Source organism: Pantherophis guttatus, chromosome 8, assembly GCF_059756535.1.
Source record: "Pantherophis guttatus breed Tessera chromosome 8, ASM5975653v1, whole genome shotgun sequence".
NCBI lineage: Eukaryota > Metazoa > Chordata > Lepidosauria > Squamata > Colubridae > Pantherophis > Pantherophis guttatus.
Genome location: NC_142070.1, coordinates 1,654,880 through 1,680,734, shown reverse-complemented (window position 1 = coordinate 1,680,734; position 25,855 = coordinate 1,654,880). Strand labels below are relative to the sequence as shown.

Here is a 25,855-nt window from a genome sequence, read left to right as displayed (position 1 = left end):
CAACCCTTCCAAGACCGAGTGGCTGTGGCTGCCGGCGTCCCGGTATAGCCAGCTGACGCCATCGCTGGTTATTGGGGGAGAATCATTGGCCCCCACGGAAAGGGCCCGCAACTTGGGTGTCCTCCTGGACTCATGGCTGTCTTTAGAAGGGCATATGATGGCCGTGGCCAGGGGGGCTTTTTATCAGATTCACCTGATACGCCAGTTGCGCCCCTTTCTGGACTGGGACTCCCTACGCACGGTCACTCAAGCACTCGTCACCTCTCGTCTGGACTATTGTAATGCTCTCTACATGGGGCTCCCCTTGGGGTACACCCAGAGGCTCCAACTGGTGCAGAATGCGGCCGCGTGGGGGATTATGGGAGCGACGGGGCACTCCCATGTGACTCCTCTCCTGCGCGAGCTGCATTGGCTTCCGGTGGACTTCCGGGTGCGCTTCAAGGTGTTGGTGATCACCTTTAAAGTGCTCCACGGCTTAGGCTGGGGTACTTACAGGACCGCCTTCTGCCATCAATAGCCTCCCACCAGCCAGTTCTCTCCCACAGAGAGGGCCTCGTCAGGGTGCCGTCGGCCAGACAATGCTGTCTGGCGACCCCCAGGAGGAGAGCCTTCTCTGTGGTGGCACCTACCCTTTGGAACAATCTACCCCCAGAGATACGAGTGATCTCCGATCTCCGGACTTTTCGTCGGGCCCTAAAAACTTATTTTTTTCAGTTAGCCGGTCTGTCTTGATTTTATGGTTGGTTTTAAAATTTGATACGGATTTTAAATTGATAAGTTTTAAATTATGCGCCAAATTTATTTAATTATTTTAAATCTATTTTTAACTGTAATTTTATGTATAAATGTTTTTATTTTGGCTGTTCACCGCCCTGAGTCCGAAAGGAGAAGGGCGGTATAGAAGTTTGAATAATAAATAAATAAATAAATAATAATAAATAAACACTTTTACATGTACAGTCATTTCCATCATTTTTCATTCGTCTTTTCTTTTAACTTCCATTTTTAATTTTTACTTTTTGGGGGCTGCTCTTTTACCCTTTACCCTTACTCCAACCTTTCTTCTTCTCCTCCCCTTCTCTTCCCCTGTTTCTCCCCCTACTTCCTCTCCTTCTCTTTCCTACGTCCCCTTCTCTTCCCCCAATCCTCTCTTCTTCCCCCCTTCTAACCTTCTCCTCTACTTCTCTTTCCTCTCCCTCTTCTTCCTCTCCTTTTCTCTTTCTTCTTTCTCCTCTTTTCTCCTCTCTTTTCCCTTCCTCTCTCCTTACTCCTTCCCCTCTCTCCCATTGTTTCCCTTTTCAGTTCAATCTAAAGTGGTATTTGAGCAGCCCCGATTTCCTAATTGTCTTTATTCTCATTTCAATTTCTTATTCAATTATTATTTATTTTTATTTCATCATTTGTGTACATTTTTATAATATCTCACTTTTTTCCCTTTTACCCACCTCCTCCCCTTTCTCCTTTTATTTGGCATCAGCTGGGTATCTATTTTTCTAACTGTTTTCTCCCATCTATTCTCTATCTATTTTATCTCTATGTCCTTATTCATATTTCTTTTCTAACCAATCATAAAATTTATCCCATGTCTTGAAATACATCGACTCCTCTTTATCTTTTATTCTCAATGTTAATCTATTCATTTCTGCACATTCTAAAATTTTCTTTATAATATCTCCTTCCAACGGAATTTTATCTGCTTTCCAGTTTTGTGCAGATACAATTCTAGCCGCTGTTATTATATGAATAATCAAATATGTATCTTCTTTGCTATAATTCTCTGGTAAAATTCCCAATAAGAATATCTCTGGTTTTAACGCCATATGTTGCTGCAACATTCCTTCTAACCATGCCTGTATTTTCATCCCATATTGTTTTGCTTCTTTACACAACCACCACATATGATAATATGATCCCAGCAACTGATGACATTTCCAACACTTAGCTGATTTATCTTTAAACATCTTAGCTAATCTTTCTGGTAGCATATGCCATCTATAAAACATCTTATACAGGTTTTCTTTATAGGCTGTTGCCATTGTTAATTTATAGTTTCTTTCCCAAAGTTGTTGCCATTTGTCCAGTTCTATGGTGTATCCAAAATTCTTTGCCCATGCTATCATTGTTTCTTTTACTTCTTCATCTTCTAGTCTAATCCGCAATAGATAATCATATAATTTCTTAATCATTTTCTCATCTGTTCCTGTCAATATATCATCCAGTTCTGATTTCCCATGTTAAAGCCATATTGTCTATGATCTGCTTCATATCTTGATTGTATTTGCAGTCTTGTATACCAATCTATCTCAGTCCCTTGACTCTCTAGTTCTTGTTTTTGTTTCAGTTCCCCCCGATCTGTCAAAATGTCTTTATATCTAACAATATTCCCCATGTTCACAATGTTTGGATATGTCACCGCTTCTATTGTAGAAAGCCACATTGGACTATTCAAATAATGTTTTTCTTTCACTCTCTCCCACACTGATAACAAGCCATTTCTTACATCATGTCCTTGGAAATATCCATGTATCCTTTGTTTCCCGTACCATAGAAAGGCATGCCAACCCAGTTGTAAATCATGACCCTCCAATGTCAATAGTCTTGCATTCCTCAATAAAATCCATTCTTTAATCCATGTTAGCGCTGCCGCTTGATAATACAATTCCCAATTCTGTAGGCCAAACCCACCTCTAATTCTTGCATCTTGTAGCATTTTTATGTTAATCCTTGCTCTCTTTCCTTGCCACACATATTTCCACGTTATTTTCTTCAACTCTTCAAAATATTTTTTCTCCAGTTTTATTGGTATAGTTTGAAATAAAAATAATATTTTTGGTAATATATTCATTTTTATTAATGCTAATCTTCCCATTAGTGATAATTGCAATTTTCTCCATTTCTCCAGGTCTGTTTCAATTTGTTTTTTCAGTTTGTGATAATTGTCTTCCTTGAGCGTTGCACATCTCGATGTCAGATAGATGGCCAAATATTTCACTTTCTTCACAATTTGAATGTTCACTTTCTCCATCATCTCCTACTTTTGCTTTTCTCTCATACTTTTAATTAATATTTTTGTCTTATCTTTATTGATTTTCAGACCTGCTACTTTCCCATATTCTTCTATTTGTTCTAATAGTTTTGGTGCTGTCTCTATTGGAGCTTCCATGATAAACACCAAATCATCCGCAAATGCTTGTAATTTGTATTCTTTTTTCTTTTTTTTTTAATTTGATTTATATGCCGCCCTTCTCCGGAGACTCAGGGCGGCTTACAATGCGCTAAGCAATAGCCTTCATTCTTTTGTATATTTATACAAAGTCAGCTTATTGCCCCCACAAACTGGGTCCTCATTTCACCTACCTTAGAAAGGATGGAAGGCTGAGTCAACCTTGAGCCTTGGCGAGATTCGAACCCTGCAGTAATTGCAGGCAGCTGGTCTTAATAAGCTTAATAACAGGGTGCCTTAAACCCCTGTACTACCAAGGCTCTATTCTTCTGTTTTAATTCTCATTCCTTTTATTTCCTTCTCCTGCCTCACTTTTCTATTTAAAATCTCTAATGTTAATATAAATAATAATGGAAATAAAGGGCATCCTTGTCTTGTTCCTTTTCTAATATGTATTTTCTCTGTCATTTCACCATTTACCATCACCTTTGCCGCTTGGTCGCTATATATAGTTTGGATCATATTTATAAATCTATCTCCAAAATCCATCATTTTCAACTGTTTTATCATAAATTGCCAATTCACGCTGTCAAACGCCTTTTGTACATCTAAAAATAACAACGCTATTTGTTTTTCTGAGTGTAGTTCATAATATTCTAATGTGTTTAATATAGTTTGCATATTGTCTCTAATTTGTCTTTTTGGTAAACTCATTTAGTAATTTTTTTAATCTTTCAGCCATGATTGATGCAAAAATCTTATAATCCGCATTTAATAAAGATATCAGTCTATAATTCTTTATCTGTTGCAGATCTGCCTCTTCTTTTGGTATTAAAGTTATATATGCTTCCATCCATGAGTCCGGAATTTTAGCTTTAAGTAATAGTAATCCATCTGGGCCTGGTGTCTTCCCATTTTTCTGTCTTTTAATTCCTTCCATTAATTCCATCATAGATATTCTTTCTTCTAATAATTTTTTGAACTTTTCTGGGATCTAGGCAGTTCTGTTTTCTTCAAATATTGTTCTATCTTATCTTCTTCTACTGTTTCTTGTTGGTCCAATCCATTATAGTATTTCTCAATTATTCTCTTTTTTTCCTCACTTCTATAACATATCTTTCCATCTTGATCTATTAATTGACTTATTAATTTCTTTTCTTTCTCTCTAACCATCGTCCTGGTTTATTTGCATTTTCAAAAAAAATTGCTTTGTAGTTTTTATTCTATTCGCCAATTCTTCATTTTCCATTAAATTCATTTTATGTTTTTTCAAATCCAACAGATTTTTAATCTTTTTATCATGAGGGGGTTTTTTGTAGTTCCATTTCTAATCTCTTATATTCTTCCTCTAAATTCTTATGCATTTGTCTATTTTGTTTATTCCGTTTTCCTAAATATGTCATTGCCAATCATCTAATATATGCTTTATTGTATCCCACACATTTTGTAAAGATGTATCTTCTTTCTTATTCTCTTACATTTCTTGACATTTAATATTTTATATTTGGGATAATTACTCTTTTTTCTTCTACTTATTGTCTTTTTAGTGCATTTTGATAATCAGATTTTTATTTTTTATTTGTCTATATATATTTTTTACTCTCTTTATTATAGTTGGGTTTTTTATATTTCTTGGCTGACCTTTGGACTTCTTGCTTTTGTTTCTTGATTATTAAAACTTTTTGGCAGTTGGTGTTTTTTCTTTTTTCTTCCACTGCCTGAATATTCTTTTTTCTTCTTCTTTTTTCTCATTTTAGCTTCCCTTTAGGGGGAATATTAGTGTTTGGTTTTGTTTATATCATTTTTTAAACATATGGATTAAGGTATCAAGAACCTGAAGATCTGGGATGACCAGGATGATAAACATGGATTATAAATATTGATTTATGAAATTTGGATTATAAATTGGGTGATTTGAAAGTAGAGAGTAAAATGAAGAAGCAACCACAATATTTATCATCACAATCAATAACAGTAGTACCAAGCTCCACAGCATAAAAAGCAGTAGAAATAACAATACAACAAGACAAAACCAACATGAAACTAAAAAGCATGATACAAGCAATGCATGATGATCTTAAGGAAATGAAAGAAATGATGGGAAGAAACGAACAAAGATTGATAGCAGTGGAGGAGAAAGCAGAAGCAACAGAGAAAAAGGTGTAGGAAATAGATTATAGGCTCACAACTATAGATAAAAGCCAGGAAAAGACAATTATACAATTGGAGGTTGACAAGGCTGATTTTTACTTAAGATTCCAAAATATAGAGGAAGAAAACGGAGAGAATCTACCAGAAAAAAATGCTGAAATATTAGCGGAAGTCCAGAAAAGATAATTAATGAGATAGACGAAATTTACAGAGTATATACAAGATATGCGATGAGGAATAATCTACCTAGAGAAATACCTGTTAGATTTACGAAAAAACCCGCTGAGAACAGAGATCTTGCAACCCATGAGGAACACAATGATACAATATAAAGGTAGAGATATAGTGGCATTGAAACAAGTTCCAAGAAGAGTGAGAGATTTAAGAAAAGAATACCAATTTTTGAGGAAACATTTGATTTAAAAAGGGGTGAGTTTTAGATGGTTGATACCAGAAGGAATCTTGGTGAACTTACAAGAACAAAGGCACAGATTGGATACAGTAGAAAAGGCAGAGCTATTTTATCGGCAATATATAGAACAACAAGAAGAAGTGAAAGTGAGAGAAGAAGAAGGGCAAGCTATCAGGAAGAGAAAAGAGAACAACTAAAGGAGATAACCAAGGAACAAGAGAAAAGAGCATTGAGAGAGGGGGCAAAAGAGATAAAAGAACAAAGAGAAACAAGAGTGACTAGATCTACTAAACAAATAAACAAGTAAAAAATGGAAGAAAAAGTAAAAGTAATATCAGTGAATATAAGTGGACTAAATTCAGTAATAAAAAGAAGAAGGACATTTAACAAATTAGAAAAATTAAAATTAGAGATTATATGACTACAAAGTTCATATTAAGAAACAGCATAAGTATCTATTGGAGCAAAAGAAATTAGGAACACTATATACAACACTTGCCAGTCAAAGTAAAAGAGGAGTAGCATTATATATTAAAAAAAACGAATTCAATCTAAACAGATTTTTGAAGATGAAGAAGGAAGGATATTAATGGTTGCAATAACTTTGAATCAAAAAAAAAAAACATTGTTAGTGGCAATATATGCTCCAAATGATAATCAAGAAGAATATTATGGGAAATTACATAAAAAAATAATACAATATGAATATGAAGAGATATGTATATTAGGGGATTTCAATGCAATAATAGACAATGAGTTGGACTATAAACCTACAAAATTAAATAAGAAAATAAGAAAAACATTGCCAAAAACTTTCCACAATGATAGATGAATTAGGTCTACAAGATGCTTGGAGGCGAAGTCATCCAAAAGAAAAGCAGTACACATTTTACTCAAATAGACATCTATCGTGGTCAAGAATAGACATGATGTGGATGTCAACAGAATTAATAGCTAAAATACAAGAAATTTATATTGGAATAAATGTATGGGCAGACCACAATCCAATAATAATGACACAGAAAGGGAAAAAAAGAAGAATGAGATGGACATTAAATCAAAAATTACTAAATGAAAAATATTTCCAACAATATATGGAAAAAGAATTGACTTTTTTTAAAGAGGTTACAATTTACTAAGCTAGAATTAGTTCCTAACAACTAATTTCTGACACTATACAATAATATAAGCAGAAGCCAATAACCAGGCTTAATTCCCAATAAGTGATTTCTAATAGTATATCATATCAGAAGCAAACAGCAAATATTGATTTAGTCAGTAACAATTATATCATAGCATAAGCAATTCATAATAAAAGCAAATAGCCAATATTGATTCATTTACTCCTTCAGATGGATGAAGGAAGGAGACAGACGGGACAATGAGAGAGAAGTCAAGGGGGAGAGGGGAGAGAGAGAGGTAATATAAAGTTTATGGCAAATTAAGGTTTAAGGGAGGAACATATGTGGCCCCGATTCCCCCTGACCCCACTAAGGACTGACTGAGCCTCTCCCCTTCCCAACCAGCAGCGTTTCTGAAGCTTCAGGGACTTTGAGCATCTATGGGTATAAAACAAAGGTACACAGGGGGTCTACGATGCCACAGTTAATATTTTTAAAATTATTTTAAATAATTAAATTGAATTGCCCCACGCAACTTTTCTCGTGGCACGTTGGCCGTGGTGAGTTGTCCTGTGCGAGTTCTTATATTCCACTACAGGAGACGGTCTTTTTTTTTTTTAAGTTTTTATTTTTTTAAACAAACAAACATACAAACAAACAATACATCCTTAATCATTCAGTGTTTCATCTGAGTACATATTTTGTGTCTTCTATTCCCTCCTCCATCATTTTCATATTATATTTCTATCATACCTTTATATTTTCATTTAGATTGTTACATCATTCTTCCCAAATTTCTTATGTTTTATATTAATTATATTAATTCATCAATTATCTATATCTATATCTCTATCTCTATCTATCTATCTATCTATCTATCTATCTATCTATCTATCTATCTATCTATATCTTCTCTAACCATTGATATAATTGCCCCATACTTTATTTATTTATTTATTTTTATAATTTTTATTAATATATTCTATACACTAATACACAAATAAAATATACAATCCTGCCACCATGGTATAATATGATTACATTGTCCATAAGTATAAAATCATTCCTTTATACATACATATTTGCCACCATATATATATACATCATCATATATCTATTCTATCCCACCTTTTCTGGACCCAATCGTACCATACTTTCCAACTGTTATAAAATTCTGAATCTTTTTTACCATTGATCAATCTAGTTAGTCTATCTGATTCCGCACACTCATTAATTTTATATATTATTTTCAAATCTATCGGTAAGTATTGATTTTTCCACTCCTGCGCATACGCTAATCTTGCTGCAGCGATAATGTGAATCAACAAGAACCATATATCTGATTTAACATTCAAAGGTTTTGCCCCCAATAGGAAAATCTCAGGTCTTAATTCCAAATTAATCTGTGTAATTTCCAAAATCCATTGCCGTATTTTTTTTCCAATATTTAACCGCCTGCGGGCAGGTCCACCATTGGTGAAAATAGGTTCCATTGCTGTAACCGCACTTCCAATAGCAGGCAGATGTCCCGGAAAACATTTTAGCTAATCTCGCCGGGGGTAGATGCCACTGGTAGATCATTTTATATATGTTTTCTTTATATGAGGAGGCCATGGTTAATTTCATATTTTTCAACCAAATCTGTTCCCATTGCTGGAAGTCAAGGGGGTATCCAAAATTTCGCCCCCATGCTATCATACAATCCTTCACTACATCCTGTCCTATCTGCAAAGGCAATAAATATGCATAACATTTAGATAATATCCCTTTCCCTCCTTCTAATAAGATCTTATCCAATTCTTGTCTTTTACGATAGATTCCTTCACTATGTAAATCTTTTTTATACCTGGAGTGCACTTGCGAATAAGACCACCAGTCTATCTTATATCCTTGAAGATTTAATAATTCTCGTGACTTCGGATTACCCTGAACATCCAAGAAACCTTCATACGTCAAGGTTTTCTCCCCTTTATACAATGTCGGGTAAACCTGAGCTTCCTGTGCCGAAATCCAACATGGAACTTTTGTGTATACTCTTCTTCTAACCTTTTCCCAAGTGTACCCAAGCGTCCTACGTAAATAGTGATCATCAAAGTGTCTAGGACGGCCGGATGCTCCCGGCCATAGAAAATAGTGCCAGCCATGTTGAAGACCGGCTCCCTCAAATGTCAAAAGTCGTCTCTTTTGTAGGACCATCCATTCTTTCACCCAAATCAAGTTCGCTGCTTGGTGATAGAGCTCCCAATTTGGGAGTCCAAATCCTCCTCTATTTTTGGGTTCTTGTAACATTTTAAGTCTAATCCACGGCCTCTTTCCCTGCCAGATAAATTTAGATATACTCCTATCCAAATTTGTAAAAAACTCTTTATTCAACCTTACCGGGGCTGTTTGGAATAGAAATAACCATTTGGGTAACACGCACATCTTAATGGTTGCCACCCTTCCCAAAATTGATAGCTGGAGATTTTTCCATCTTTCTAAGTCTCTGAGCATCTGGCTGTAAAGAGGAAGATAGTTATCCTCCTTTATGGAGGAACATCTGGCGGTCAACCATATACCCAGATACTTAATTTTATTTGTTATTCTTAAACCCATTAACTGCTCCAGCTGTTGCCTTTGCATCTGAGTCATATTTTTCACTAGGATTTTAGTTTTTTCTTCATTCATCTTTAACCCCGCTACCTTCCCATACTCTCTAATCAAGCATAATAATTTCAGGCCCGAGTCCAGTGGTTGATCCAAGATAAATACAAGATCGTCTGCATAAGCCTGAACTTTAACTTCCTCCTGCCTAATCTTCATTCCTCTTACTTCCGTGTTTCCTCTCACTTCTCTAAGCAGGGGCTCTAAAGTTAATACAAATAGCAATGGGGAAAGGGGACATCCCTGTCTTGTACCTCTACGAATTTGAATTCTCTCCGTCTCCTCTCCATCTATGAGAATTCTTGCAGTCTGCTCCCGGTAGATAGCTCGAATTGCCCGAATAAAATTCCCACCAAACTCCATATATTCCAATTGAGAAATCATAAATTCCCAACTTGCCCGAATAAAATTCCCACCAAACTCTATATATTCCAATTGAGAAATCATAAATTCCCAACTGATTCTGTCAAATGCCTTTTGGGCGTCAACAAAAATTAAAGCTAATTGTTTATCCAGGCGATTTTCGAAAAATTCTAGTGTATTCATGATAATTCTAAGATTATCTCGTAGATATCTATTAGGAAGGAAGCCGTTTTGGTCTGAGTGAATGAATTGGTTAAGGAAGCAGCTAAGCCTAGCTGCAAGAACCCCTGCAAATATCTTATAATCGGAGTTTAGTAATGATATTGGTCTATAGTTCTTAATAAGAGATAGATCAGTTCCTTCTTTTGGGATAATAGAAATATAAGCCCTCAGTCCAAGATACTGGAACCTGAGCCTCTTTCATAACCGCATTGAATAAATCCGTCATGTGTCTTCCTATCATGTCAAACACTATTTTGTATAATTCAACTGGAAGGCCATCTCTACCCGGGGTTTTGCCATTCATCTGTGCTTTCATAACTGTTTCTACTTCCTCCATCGTAAATTCCGCATTAAGAATTTCCTTCATTGTTTCCGAGACTTTAGGCAAGTCTGTCTTTTCCAAATATTTCCGAATTTCACAGATATTTTCCTCTCCTTTCTGAATAAGCCTGGCTTATTTGCATTTTCAAAAAAAAATTGTTTAGAAGCTCTTAATTTATTTGCCAAATCCTCTTGTTCAATTAAATTCATTTCAAGTCCATTTGTTTTTTAATTTTATTTTGTGTTATCTTTTTCTAATTCTTTCTCCAGCTTTTTATATTCCTCTTCTAACTTTTTCTATTTTTGTCTTTTCTTTTTATTCTTTTTTCCCAAGTATGTCATTGCCAGCCCTCTAATGTATGCTTTCATTGTATCCCATACATTTTGGAGTGATGAATCCTCTTTTTTGTTTATTTTAAAGAAAAAAACCAACTCCTTTTCCAGAAATTGTTGAAATTCATTTTCCTGTAAAATTATCGAATTCAAAGTCCATCTCAGCCTTTTCTTCTGGTCTTTCCATATAATTATAATCAGATTATGATCTGCCCAGGTACTTGTTTCAATATTCACTTCTTGTATATTAACTAGTAAATCTGTTGACATCCACATCATGTGTATTCTGGACCATGACATATGCCTGTTTGAATAAAAAGTATAATGTTTTTCTTTCAAGTGTCTTTTTCTCCATGCATTTTGTATACTTAATTCCTCAACCATTGTAAAAAAGTCTTTGGCAGTATTTTTCTAGGTTTCTTATTTATCTTTGTTGTTTTATAGTCCAGATCTGCGTCTACCACTGCATTAAAATCACCCATTATGCAAATATTTTTATACTCAAATTCTAATATTTTTCTATGTAGTTTCCCATAAAATTCTTCTTGGTTCTCATTTGGTGCATATATCGCTATCAACAGCATTTGTTTATTGTTCATTGTTACCTCAACCATAAGTATCCTCTCCCTTTTTCATCTGCAAAAATTTGCTTAGGTTCTAGTTTCCCCTTATATATAACACTACACTTCTCTTACTTTGGTCTATCAATGAGGTAAATAGTATTCCCAATTTTGAGTGTTCTAGTAATTTTTTATGTTGTTTCCTGATATGAACTTCTTGCAAACATATAATAACCATCTTTAGTCTGTTTAATTTATTTAAAGTTCTATTATTTTTTGTCACCGAATTTAATCCATTTACATTTATTGATATTGCTTTTATTTCTTCTTCCATAGTCTTGTTGGTAGTCTTTGTCGCTCTTGTCACTCTTGTCTCTCTCTGTTCTTTTGCCTCCTTTGCCCTCACTCCTTCTCTTATTGCTCTCTCTTCCTGCTCTTGTGTTCTTCCTTTTGTTATCTTTTCTTTCTCCTTTACAGTTTCTTCTTGGTCTTTAGTCTCTTTTGCTTTTTCCAGTTTTCCATCTTCAAGTGATCCCCAAAACTGCTCATAGAATGTTTCTGCTTTGTCTACAGAATCTAATCTATGTCTTTGTTCTTGCCAAGTCACCAATATTCCTTCTGGGATTAACCGCCAAAAGCTCACTCCTTTTTGGATTAACAACTTCGTCAGAAAATGATATTCTTTTCTCAAGTCTCTTACTCTTCTGGGTATTTGCCTCAGCACTACTATCTCTTTATCCTTGTATTTAATTGGAGTGTTCCTTGCTATTTGTACTATTTCGGGTTTTATCACTTTCTTTGTGAATCTTACATGAACTTCTCTTGGGAGCTTATTTCTCATTGCATATCTTGTGCGTACACTAAATATTTCATCAATCCCATTTAATATCTTCTCTTTAGGTTCTTCTATCATTTCTGCCAGCATCTCTGCCATAACTTCTGCCAAATTTTCCCCCATCTCTTCCTCTATGTTTTGAAATCTTAGATAATAATCAGATCTATCCATTTCTAATGCAATAATTGTCCTTTTGTAATTTTTGTCCACTGATATCATTCTTTCCTCAAATTCTCCCATTTTTTTCTCTGTCTGATCTGCTTTTTCCTCTATTTTTTGAATTCTTTCTTCAGTTTTCCCCATCATCTCCTTGACCTCTTTTAAGTCTTCTTTCAGGTCTTCATGAAAAATCTGTATCATATTTTTAAGCTCCATAATTTCTGATGTTTTCTGTGACTCTGCAGAGGAAAGACTTGCCATTGAATGCAGATGTGCAGTAAATTTCTTCATTTCTTGAATTTGATAGCCACTCAATTTGTAATACGCAAATGGTTCAATTTGTAATCCAAATATCTAACCCCCCCCCCCCAATTGGGTGGATTAGAAAAAATATAGGTAAAAATAAGACCACCACAACCACCTCAAAAAGAAGAGAAAAATAAAAAAATAAAGAGCATTTATTTAAAGAGAAAAAGGGGAAAAAAGAAAATCAATTATCCTCCTTCAGGCTCTTCTTGCCTTAATCCCAATTCTCTGTAGTGAAACCCAGTCAAAATGCCTCTTTCTGAAGTCACCAAAAAAAAAAAAAAAGCAAACAAAAGGAGAGAAACAAAAAATCCCAGGTCCAAAGGTCTTCTATTCCCACCAATATATGGTAAACAATAAAGTCAAATCAAAAGTTCCAAAAAGTACTTCAAAAATAGTGTATACACAAGAAAGTTGGAAAGTAAAAAAAAGAACAACAACAAAAAAACCATGTAAAATAGAAATCCAAAAAGTAAAACAAAATCAACCAGCCAGTTCGTTGTTTCAATCTTTCAAAAGGTTCACTATTTATCTTTCATTAAAAACATTGTTCCCAAAGCCTCTCTTTTTATTTAACATGTTTTTTATCAGTCTAGCTAACATTGTCAGTCTTATTTTTTTCTTCAATTTAAAGTCTTTTCTCTTATGCCACCAGATGGCGTTGCAGTATTAGTTTCAGTTAGCAAAAATAGAAAAAATTAAAGTTTTCAAAATGCTCCGTTCAGTTCCAATTCATTTAAATTCATTTGTCCATACAAAAACAAAAAAATACTCAATCAGGTTCTCTATCATCTCTTGTTTTTAAATCAAATCCTTTCTTTCAGTTCATTCTGTAATTCATTCTTTTCTTTAGATTTATTTGCTTTCCTTGACACTCTAATACCGGAAGTGGAGAGATGTCATAGACCCGCTCTCCATCCCCTCTTTGCTCTGTTTCACTTTTTCACTTTCTATTTATTCCAAGTGGGTATGAAAAGAAACTTTAGTATAAAGAGCCAATTTCTCACCCAGATGATGCACTTTGTCTTTAACTCCTCACTCCAGTTGCGGCTGCCCCAGCTTCTTAGTGGAATCCCTATGTTAGTCTGTCCATGCCTCTCTTGTTCGCTGACCCTACGAGTCGGTTTATGTCAATGAAGACCCCCAAACAGCTGGGATATCAACAGTTCCTCCAGGAGTGGAGGAACTTGTTGTCTTGCCATAATGCTGGCCACACACACACCCTCCTCAGGGGACGGTCCTTTGATGGAAGAGGAACTCTTGCTGTGTTTTCAGATCACAATTCCAAGGATTAGAATATGAGGAAGGGTTTTCAATCAGATTCTTTCTACCTTCCCTTCTCCTCCCTTCCCCCCTTCCCTTTTTTTGTTTCCTTCCCATCACTCTCCTTTACTTTACTTTATCTTTTCCTTTCCTGCTCCTCCTCTCCTCTCCCCTTCCTTCCTTCCACCTCCCTCCCTCCCTCCCTCCTGTTCTTCTTTCCATCCTTGCTTCCTTCCCTCCCTCCCTTCTTTCCATCCTTGCTTCCTCTCCCTTCCACCTATCTACCTCCTTTCTCCCTCCCCCACCCCATATTTCCTTTTTTCTGCACAATATGCAGTGCAGTTCCCCCTTTTCTGTGCACCCCAGGAGGAAGGAGCGGGTTCTTCTCATCCATCCTTTCAAAAGAAAATTTCCTCTTAAGTCAAGCAGTTTGTCTCTCTTTTCCGCTTCTCAGCAAATTCCCTGCCTTTTTGGGTCCTAACCTGATCAAGGATGCCCCCTGCCCACTTTCTCTCTTGCCCTTATCACTCTGCCCGCCAACACAGAGAAGCGGCTCCAGAAAGATTCAGCATCTATTCCTCCCTTCTGCCTCTCTTACTCTCACTTACTCTCCTTCTCCTGTGTTAGGAATCCAGGCAGCTTCCTAGTTCTACCCATTTTCAACCACCAGGCAACTTATTTTCATTTTGGAAAAATAATTGAGACTTTTTCATGAAACACCCATTTTAGAAAAATGGTGACACATATGCCTGTACTCACTTGTTCTTCACCATATCTACAAGAAACCAAATCTGCAGTATGCCTTGCTAAACAGTCTTCACGAGCAGCATGCCAAGATTTCCGTATATCAGAAAAGTAATAGAGATTACTTTCGAAAGCTTGCCAGCCTGGAAGCATTTCAATTAGAATATCTTTGAACCAGTAGAAAAAACAAAAGGACTACATTAGTAACTTCAAAAATCTTACAAGCATATTCTAATTTTTAAAATTAATTTACCATTCAAAGTTAATTGTATACCTCAGTTGGAGTACAGTGCTCTTCCGAACATTTCAGGAAGTATTTCAAGTTTTCTGTATTTTCTGTATTTATTTTATTTATTAAACTTATCTGCCACCTATCTCATGCTTCAAGGTGACTCTGAGTGGCCATATGGTCCATTGTCCTTCCATGACGCACTGTTCCATTATTTTACTTTTTAAAATTATTTTAAATAATAATAAAACAAAAACTGCAGCACCTCCTGAATGTCACTGCGTTCTTTTATTTACCAGCTGAGCTCATCATTTCTGGACTATCAGACTTTCCATAGCTTGCCAAGAATCCTTATCAGGATCCACTCCTCTTAATCAAGGTGCAATTATCCCAAAGGGAGAATGGGATTAATCAGCGCCCTGACATCTGGTAGCAGAGGATGGTTACGATCCATCGACCTCTTGTCACATGATGATCATTCCTATTATCAAATTACAAATGCCACGAAAGCAGAAAGAGCTGAGCTGCCCGAAACTAAAGGTGCAGCACCATCTGCTGGCGAAAGTAATTTACTAGAGAAAGCTGAAAGGCATCGCAGCCTACATGAACATTTTGAATTATTACAGCAGACTTTAGCAAACATGTCTCTAACTCACTCAGATATTCAGGCTGCAATGCAACAAGTGTCTCCACAGGCTCAATCTCCAGCACTCCCTGGTGGTGCTGGTGTCCTTTTAGATGGAACACAACAAAGCTTAATGCAACAAAGGCAAATGACTGCATCTCCAGCAGGTCATGCTAATATTGCAGCTCAAGCACAAATGGCAGCTGGAACACAGCAGATTCCAGTGCAACAGCCTCAACAAATGCATGCACATGTGCCTCCAGCTGTACAAACAGGGCCAGCTCCTGGTGCACCTCCAGCGCAACAAGTGCCTTTACTTCCACTTCCAGCAGCTCAACACGAGTATCTGCATAAGAAGATGTGCCTTATTTGATGATGTACCTGATATTCGCTCAACTGGCAAAAAAGGGGATTGTCACTGCGTTCTTTTATTTACCAGCTGAGCTCATCATTTCTGGACTATCAGACTTTCCGTAGCTTGCCAAGAATCCTTATCAGTAAGCTAAACTGCGCATGTCCACCCACATTCCTACACACTTTCCTTTGTTCTCTTGCCAGAAAGGTCCGGCTAAGAAATAGCCGGCACGAACTTTTTCAAAATGTAACTAATTAGATCAGTTAGATGTTTTATTTTCTTTATAACAAATAAATGAGTTTTCTTAGAAGAAATATCTTCAGGTTTTGTTTTCTTAAAGTATGCTTGCAAGGAAAAGTCTCGATCCACTCCTCTTAATCAAGGTGCGATTATCCCAAAGGCAGAATGGGATTAATCAGCGCCCTGACACTGAACACTGTCGGCATTGACAAAATGGCCATCGGCCAATTGCAAAAGGCAGCTTGACTTGGAACAGCTTACATCCTGCGCTGATTTCTTTCACACCATCAAACAAGCACATCTGCCTATCCCAAGTCCTTGGGAAGAACTCAGCAGGAGGATAAAAATGCCAAATTGAATCTGAACATCCGGCTGTGCAATAAACCAATAATAATAATGTTTTTCTTCTCCTGAACAATCCTTCAGGATTAATAAATATTTGCAAATGCTACCTCTGTTCGTTCCATTTTTCAACAAAATGCTTAAATTCAGAGGTTACTTTTATGGAAAAGTCAGATACTTAAGACTCTTATGATAATGTGGTCTTTATCAACTAATGTCTCGGAATAAAAATTAAACTCAATACAGGTAGTCCTCGATTTATAACAGTTTACTTAGTGACCGTTCAAAGTCACAACAGCACTGAAAAAGTGACTTATGACCGTTGCAGCATCCCCACATTTGGATGCTTGACAACTGGTTCATATTTATGACAGTTGTAGTGCCTCAGGATCATGTGATCACTTTTTGCAATTTTCTGACAAGCAAAGTCAATGGGGAAGCCAGATTCACCTAAGAACCATGTTACTAACTTAACAACTGCAGTGATGCACTCAAGAAATGTGGCAAGAAAAGTTGTAAAATGGGGCAAAGCTCACTAAACAAATGACTCACTTAGCAACCTAAATTTTGGGCTCAATTGTGGTCATAAGTCGAGGACTACCTGTATGTATTATTGCAGGCTCAATAGAAGGGTTACTATTTGGCATTCTTGAATGTTGCTGTCTTGGTAATTATATCCCAGAGGTTTAGATCAGTGGTCACCAACTGGTGGACCGAGGACCACTGGTGGTCCGTGAAGAAATTTTGGTGGTCCTCAGAAAAATTATTTGCCTTTTTTGGATTGCACTAAATCAGAGGCCCTCAAACTATGGTCCCTGGGACAGATACGTGCAATGAATGTCTGTGTTACTGCAGAGACTGTTACTGTTAAGTGAATTTCATTGCTTCATTTCATCCGAAAGGTTGGGGACCCCTGGTTTAGACTATATCTGTGCAAAAGGAACTGTGGGCATAGAGACAAAACTTGCTAGCTATTTGGAAGCATCAGGTATCATAAACTTTGGTTAGATGTTTGAAATTAAAGATTATAGACCACTTTGAGATTGCAGAAATGCTCTCCGATTCCTTATTCTACAGGATTGCAGACTTGATTGACTTACCCAGTTCGTTTTGTAGCTTTTCGTTCTTTAAAGTCCAGTTCAACAGATGCAACGTATGGAGATGAACCGCAGCAAGAATTTCCATGTCTAAAAACATGCAGCAATTCTTTAATAACTTTAACTTTTAATAACTTTAACCTTAGACTGTCTATTGTCAATTTCACCCCATTCCTAAGAGGTCTCTAAGGGGCGTGCACAAGCGCACCAGTGTGCCTACCGTCCCTGTCCTACTGCCCCCATTTATTCATATCCATTTCATGTATTCAAAATCATGTTTATACTTGTTGTACCTTAAATTAAATGTTGTATCTTTTTATTCTTGATGAATGTATTTTATTCTCCTTATGTACACTGAGAGCATAGGCATCTAAGACAAAATCCTTGTGTCCAATCACACTTGGCCAATAAAAAATTCTATTCTGTTCTATTACTTTTATCTTATACATGCTTGACAAAATAAATAAATAAATAAACAATTCAAGACAAGAGATGTGAAATAAAAATCTACAATAAGTATCAAGTCATGTCCCAATTCTTTTAGATTTGGGGAGATTAAGGAGACCATGAGAGAAGAAGATGAAATCCTGGAAGATTTTGAATGAATGACAGTTAACATACATGAGATCTGCAAAGTCCTCATGCATAATTATCTCTCTAAATTTAGACCTTTGAGGATGATTTCTTCAAAGGGCAGATCGGGGTGGGAGCTGACCTCAGAAAACATTAACTATATTACGTTGGCAGCAGTGGTGGGTTTCAGATTTTTTTTTTATTACCGGTTCTGTGGGTGTGGCTTGGTGGGCATGGCAGGGGAAGGATACTGTAAAATCCCCATTTCCACCCAATCAGCTGGGACTCGAGAGGCAGAGAATAGATGGGGGCAGGGCCAGTCAGAGGTGGTATTTACCGGTTCTCCGAACTACTAAAATTTTCCACTACCGGTTTTCCAGAACTGGTCAGAACCTGCTGAAACCCACCTCTGGTTGGCAGCTCATACAACGGAGGGACCGTGTTTCCATGACTTCTTGCCTCAGGGCCATGTACAACAGGATGTTGCTTTGCTAGGAAGTCTCTCAACTGGACATAACCAAGTTGCACCTTCTCTAGCCTGATCATAAAAGCTGCCCCGTTGTACTGCAATCGAGCAGTTGTTTCTGAACTGCTGGCTCCTTGCTTACCATTTTTGTCGTATAAACTTGGATCATATTCCAAAGCAAATTTTCGAATTGAAGCCACTGCCACTATAAGTTCCTGACCCTTATTCAATTCAGTTTTGTCTGTAGCAGAGAAAGAAGAGGAAGTCGGGTGTTAAGCTCCCATCCCAATGGTTATAATTGAATATACAATTACTTTGATTGTTATTATCTGTGACAACCTGGTAGTCAACGCCTCACGGTATGCCCTGGAGAATAGGTTGACTCTCGACATGTGCAGCACCTTCCCTCCATTGGGCTTTTTCCAGAGGTATAAAGAAAAAAACCTCTTGAAGAGAATAATTCTGTGGACTTGCCCCATCATTGCCCAATTTTGGTTTGATTAATTATTACAGGTAGCCTTCGATTCACAGTTAAAACAATTAATCAGTGGAACGATCTTTTCATCCCTTTGCCAGTCTGGAGCCGGTCTGGCTTCCTGTATGCGGGTTTTGTATATAGGGCACCATGAGATATTCCCTAAGATCTTTTTATTATTATTTTATTATTTATTAAATTTATATCCTGCCCTTCTCCCCGAAGGGACTCAGGGCGGTGAACAGCTGAGAGTTAAAATAACATACAACATAAAAGTTAAAATAATTAAAAATAAATTAAATTAAACGGCCGCCCCAATTTAAAATCCCTAGCTATACAATTAAAAAACTAACCCATAAAACCTATTCAGGCCAGGCCGGCTTGCTGAAATAAAATCTTCTTAGGTCTCTAAGCACAGATTGACATGATGAATACAGTCAGAGGCCTTGGCTTTCTCAGCGATCCAGCACGGAGCCCAAAAAAGTCTCCTGTTCCTTGGACTTTTCTAAAGGCACCTGAAACCTCATCTTTCCCATCGAAGGCTCTTATCGGTGCTGGATGGCCATGAGCACAATGGTAGCATGGAATATTAGAGATGCATAATCAGCTACGTTTCCTTTCTTTGGGGTTGGTATGTATGCTGGCCTCTCTCAATCAGTTGACCACTGCCTCATTCTCAGGATTGGCCAACATCGTTTGGTTCGGACCTTTACGAATTCTTGTTCTGTGGCCTACAATATTTCTGTGGGAATTCCATCGCTTCCTATAGCCTTCTGATTCAACTTGCTTCTCGTAGTAGAAATGCTTGTCAGTGGGGAATAGCTTCTAAAGTATCTTGGATGTTGACGCCTCCAGTCCACAGACTCTCAGTGCTTTTCCTTCCTGCTTTGTTTGATCTCTGTGGCATCAGATATTATTATTTATTTCATCAATTTATGTATTTATTTGCTGCCCATCTCATCACAATCGCAACAAATCAGTTATGATTTGGAGTTTGAAACATCTTTCAAGGGTTGAGATAACTTTGGAAGACTTGCTTTTTCTTTGTTTGTTTCCATCTTCAGCCTCTTTACAGATGTCATTATAATACGGCTTCTTGAGGTCTCCTCTAACAGCTCTCTGAAATTCCTTGCTATGTTCCTTCTGGAGAGTTTCATGTTTCTTGGCTTTGGCTTCTCTTCTAGGCAAATTCCCACCATTCGGTTTTACATTCAGTTTGCTTTCTTTTGTTTCTTGATCTTTGTCAGTCTCTTTTCATATTCAGCTTAACTTGACACCTACACCTGAGCTCCCTACGGAGATTCTCAGTCGTCCAGGTCATGGTTGTCCCAAAGATGCTTTTTCCAAAAGGCAACTGGACTTTCTTGGTGTTTTCTTTGAAGACGTTCCTCTGCTCCTCCTCTTCTCGTTCTCTTCTTCAGAACTGAAGAAGTTCCTTGCTCTTCTGGTGGCCTCAACCATCATTTTTAATGCTGTTGTCTTGTGTCTTTAATGGTGTCTCTCCATCTTCTTCCAGGTCTGCCTCGTGTTCTTTGACCTGCTCCTCTTTTTCCATATGTCATGTACGGTATGGAATCCTACGACATCCTGTCCAAGTGAGAAGCCACTGTTTTTGCTGTGTTCTTTTTTTTAATGTATCTTAAGATTGGCTCTGTGCCAATTCTCTTCTGGTCTCATTTCTGTTTTTATCTCTTCTGGTCACTCCAGCAGATTTTCTCAAACATGACATTTCGGGTGGTGACTAACTTTCATTTATGTTTTATCGTAAGTGTCCATGTTTGGCATTGGTAACTTAGGGTGGGGATGAGTGTGCATTGTAGAGATGCTTCTTTGTGCTCATCACTACTGCCTTATGTTCTTACTGTACATTGTGATATTATTAGTCACCTCAGTTGGGATGCCTTTCAAAGGAGAAATTCTGTCATTCTAGTTGGTACAAGTATCAGAGGATTTGGGATGTTGATTTACAAAGAAGTTAAATTACTAAAATATCACCAAAACTAATTTTTCCCTAAGCAGGCAAAGCAGAGCCAATAAAGTTTTCCTGAGTGTGAATGAGAGAAACTGAATGGTTCCCTGGCCTAATTCGTTGAAATCCATGGGTGGTAGCCATAAAGGAGAACATTTGCAGCACAGGGTTGACATGAGAGGTCCTTGGTGCTCTCTGAGCTTGGTTGTTTCCTTGAAGACATTCCATGACCTAAGTAGATAACATCATCAGTGCTAGTAAGAAGTGGGGTTTGCTCTCAGTTTATACTCAAACCACTAGAATACAGAGTCTTTTGGGAATGGGGAGAAAAATCAGTGAAAATTCGACAGGACCTTCAAACAAAACCTTTCTCAATCTCTTGTAAGAAGACAACTTACACATACAGTACATTACCACAGCAAGAACGAAGAAGAGTAAAACCAGTATTGTAGTTCTTCTTTTGCCTCGATCTGAATCCAGGTAGTCACTGAATCGCTCGAAAACATTCTTTGGTGCTGAAAGAAGACAAATGGGTCGTTTAATCAATTGTGAAGCTGACCTTTCCTTTTCCCCTGACCGCTGCCCTTTCCTGGAAGGTGGTCTCATGCATTCCAGGCAAAGGACCCCTCCCTTTGCCAAATGGCCCAAGTGTTGCAACCTTCAACAGAGACAGAAATGTTGAGCAACTTTCTAAGCCCATGCAGTGAGATGCCGGGAGGTGAGAACTCTACTTTTGCCACCGATGGGAAGACTTCACATCTGGAATTCTTTTTTTAACATAAGTCAGGTTAGAGGGAGGGAGGGAGGAGTTGCTCTAGATGGTTTCGGGAGGTCAAAAGAAGGTGTTCCTTAAAAGAGGTCTCCTTTTGACTGGACTCCCCTATGTTTACTTGTGGCCCATCTCTAACAGCTCTCATTGCAGCTCCTCCGTCTCTATCTGTAAATGCCCTCTCTCCCTTCCTAAGCCTTTCCTTTTCTCTTTTTGTCTCACTTCTTTGCATGGGAGGAAGAAGAGAAAGAAGAAAGAAGTTTAATGTGCAATGCAAGTAAAGTTGCTTTTCAGAAATAAGCATCCAGGAATATCCAGTAGTATGTATGACTCAGAAGCTCTGGATGGCGCACAAGGCAGCAGATGGAACATCAACCTTAATCAATGCCAGGCAAAGCTGCCCATCCTCATCCTCAGCATCCAAAAGATAATATCCAAAGCACTGCCAAGGTCTTGCACTTAGACCCCTAAAATAATCTTTTTATGGAATTGAGTATTTTGGGAGAACACATTCTCTGGACTTAACCTTGATGGAGACGTTAGGGAAAAGGAGGCAGCATCTGCAACGCTTTGTAGAAAGTGGTAGGAAATAAGAAGAGCATAAGCAACCTACGTGGAGGTTTGGGAGGTGGTTTGGGTGCCATTTTATCTTCTTAGTCCAAATGATCATTCATCCTGTATTGGAGTTTTTAGAACATGACACAGGTTAATTAAAAAAAAAACAAGTATATTCAAAAATACAATGTACTTCTTCCCCTGGAATTTTATCTTTTATGTCATTAAAAACCCAGAACTGAAGAATCTAGAGCTCTGCATGGACCACCCAACCCATATGCAGCTGGGTCCTCAAACTATCTTAACTGGCCTTGGACTAGTTTACTCTGGCTGATTACTGACCGTAGAGCCTTTTCTGCAAAGCCGTAACTTCCCTCCCGTTATCTAGCATGTGAAAAAGAGAATGGCTGCTGGGACCTCTGTCTTCCTTCTCCTTCATCCACATGGGAGAAAATGTTTAGGATCCTTAGACAAGGAAATTGAGCCCTGAAACCTTCATAGAAATCAGCGGAAGGGTTTTCAAACGGTGTGAGCATTAGTAAGCCACATCTGAATCATTTCCACAATTGGTCTGCAATCTCCCCCACCACCACCATTTTGCAAGTTCTCCCGTGAGCCTACATGACATCTGCATGCACCCAGATGCCCAGTCAATTCGGTAATTTTTAGATGTGCTTACAGGTTCAAGAAAAAAGGAAGGAGATGACACAGAGGACATCCTTGTTGCTACCTGAAGATTGAAATCAGACTACCACTTGTCCAGTGCAATGGCCAAGTGGAGCTCACTTATTGTATCATATTACATCACAATGGCTTAGGCAACCAATAATCAGCAGCCACATGTGAAGGAGAGTGCCCCAAGGATGCTGGTAGCTCAACCAGTCTCACTTCACCCCACCTCATTACGCATCTTCCCGACTCAGCTCAGAACTTCTCTCAGCCTTTCATTGAGTTGATGATCTTCCTGTCTAGCTGCTATGATGGCAATCGCTCTTGGAACCTTTGTGATGTGGGGAATCCAGCAGCAGGTAGAAGCGCCGCTATGAATTTCCCTAGAGGTGGAAATTCAGAAAAGACAGAGGTGGGGGATGGCTGTAATGTAAGAACCAGCCCTATGGAACATGAATGAATGAGGTTTAAATGATGAGCTTCTGAGAATTGTCCACATGTTGACTTTGACCATACCAGTCTAATGTTGCTAGGATGCACCTGCAGAAGTATCATCCGCTTCAACTTCTTCTTTTCTTCTGGATAGGTTCCCGGACTCTGATTTGACCTCTAACAAAAGCAAATTCTGTTGTTTGAAGCGGTTAATGGTTTTGATCATCATTAGATTCTTCATCAAAATTTGGATTTTTTTTAAAAAAAAGATATACACTATATATAAAACAGGAAGAGAATAGAATCGTGCATCTGCCGAGATAAGAGGTCCATAGCATTGCTTAATTTGCCAGGGCGGAGATATATAATTGGATATTATACTTCACACCACAACAATGGATGATCTCAACCAACAGCTTCATGAACATATTGAATATGAGTGGAGAGAGGACCAAACTCTGCAGTATCCCACATAGCAGCTGCTCCGGGTGGGATCTGTCCTCTCCAATCACTACTGACTGTATCTGGACTAGAACAGGATACCCTTCCATACTACCACCTCTTACAATACTAGACAACACAGTATCAACAGTAGAAGCCTTCAAATTTCTAGGTTCTACCATATCTCACGACCTAAAATGGGCACCCAACATCAAAAACGTCATTGAAAAAGCACAACAAAGACTGTTCTTTCTGCGCCAACTCAGAAAGCTCAACCTGCCCCAGGAGATGTTGATCCAGTTCTACAGAGGAATTATTGAGTCTGTCATCTGCACCTCCATAACTGTCTGGTTTGGCTCTGCAACCCAACAAGACAGACACGGACTTCAGAGGATCATTAGGACTGCAGAAAAAACCATGGCTACCAACCTGCCTCCCATTGAGGACCTGTATACTGCACGAGTCAAAAAGAGGGCTGGGAAAATATTTACAGACCTCTCACATCCTGGACATAAAGTGTTTCAACTCCTACCCTCAAAACGACGCTATAGAGCACTGCACACCAGAACAACTAGACACAAGGACAGTTTTTCCCCAAACGCCATCACTGTGCTAAACAAATAATTCCCTCAACACTGTCAAACTGTTTACTAAGTCTGCACTATTATGAATCTTCTCATCGTTCCCACCACCCATCTCCTCCCACTTATGACTGTATGTAATTTTGTTGCTTGTATCCTTACAATTTATATTGACTGTTTCCCTATGACTATCATTAAGTGTTGTACCTTATGATTCTTCACGAATGTTTCTTTTATTTACACCAAGAGCGTATGCACGAAGACAAATTCCTTGTGTGTCCAATCACACTTGGCCAATAAAAAATTCTATTCTGTTCTGTTCTGTTCTGTTCTGTTCTAACCCATTCAGTCATGCCAAGGTCTTACTTCTTTAAATTGTTCTATGCTCTGCCTGGTGTCAGTTTTGAGGGTATCCACCACTGTGTCCTTTGGTGGCCTGGATTCCTTTTACTGCTCTTATTGTGTCTGACTCTTCGTGGACCATATCTGGCCAGACTCCCTTGCTCTCCACTGTCCTTCTGAGTTTGGTTGGCCCGTGGTAACATTTTATTGATTTAATTTACATGACACTAAATCCACAGAGTCTCTTGGTGATTTACATATTTTGTTTCCTTAAAGCGATGCAGTTCCTCTAACAATTGTTGCATTATTTTAATTATTAATTATTATTATTTTATTTAATTATTTAATTTTAATTTAATTATTTAAAATTTATTAAATAAATTTTATTTAATATTTAATTATTATTTTATTAGTAATTATTTTAATTACTTTAATTGTCTTGTGGTAAAGGCATGAACAGACAACATAAACAAGTAAGGGAGACAATCAAAGAAACTCTCCTTCAATCTCAGAAACTCGGAAGTGATGGAAATGATGCCGGCAAAGTGTTGAAATGACCAGACGATTGTAACCTCCCCTTTTTTATTTTATTTTTTATTTAAAAAATTATAAATTTTATTAAAACACAAATATGACATTTACACAACATACGACATATAAATAGCTTATCCTTTTTAAGCATTGTTTCATAGAGATTTTCCATCTGATATTTTATACTTCCTCCCCTTTTTCTTAGTCTAATACTCCTTCTTTTTCCCCTCCTTCTCCTTTTCTTCTCTTCTCTTTTTTTCTCCCCCTCTTTCCCCCTATAAAGATCTATATATTTTGATTATATCTTTACTGTTTTACATTTCTACATTCATATTATATACATAAAAAAAATAATTGTATACATAATTGTACCACTCAATACATACACTATATATATATATATTTATATATATCCCACCTTCTTGGATTCATGACCTGGGAGGATGACAATCCTTCCCACCTTCATCAGTCATGGATGCCAAAGTTTGTTGTCTTTGCTCTAGCCCATCCACGATGTCACAATCCCACTTCCCCTTTCAGCTGTAAGTGTGCTGGGGATTGTGGATGT

General features: G+C 37.6%; 1 protein-coding gene across 4 annotated transcripts in view; it reads right to left on the bottom strand.

Annotated features, from left to right (window-relative positions):
* Positions 1-25,847, bottom strand: part of LOC132709237 (C-type lectin domain family 4 member K-like) — a 29,297-nt gene extending 3,450 nt beyond the window's left edge. Inside the window, exons 1-7 of one of the 4 annotated variants that reach the window (XM_060682334.2) lie at positions 25,706-25,847; positions 23,190-23,343; positions 22,350-22,411; positions 21,366-21,482; positions 18,666-18,764; positions 17,488-17,574; positions 14,612-14,763 (exon numbers count right to left, since the gene is read on the bottom strand). In XM_060682334.2, the coding sequence (XP_060538317.1) occupies positions 14,612-14,763; positions 17,488-17,574; positions 18,666-18,764; positions 21,366-21,482; positions 22,350-22,380 (486 nt within the window). In that variant the 5' untranslated portion in view covers positions 22,381-22,411; positions 23,190-23,343; positions 25,706-25,847. Of the gene's footprint in view, positions 1-10,778; positions 11,034-14,611; positions 14,764-17,487; positions 17,575-18,665; positions 18,765-21,365; positions 21,483-22,349; positions 22,412-22,970; positions 23,070-23,189; positions 23,344-25,705 lie in introns of those variants that run through there. The other 3 variants (XM_060682336.2, XM_060682333.2, XM_060682335.2) reach the window with 3 other exon arrangements.
* Between the last annotated feature and the right edge of the window lie 8 nt (positions 25,848-25,855).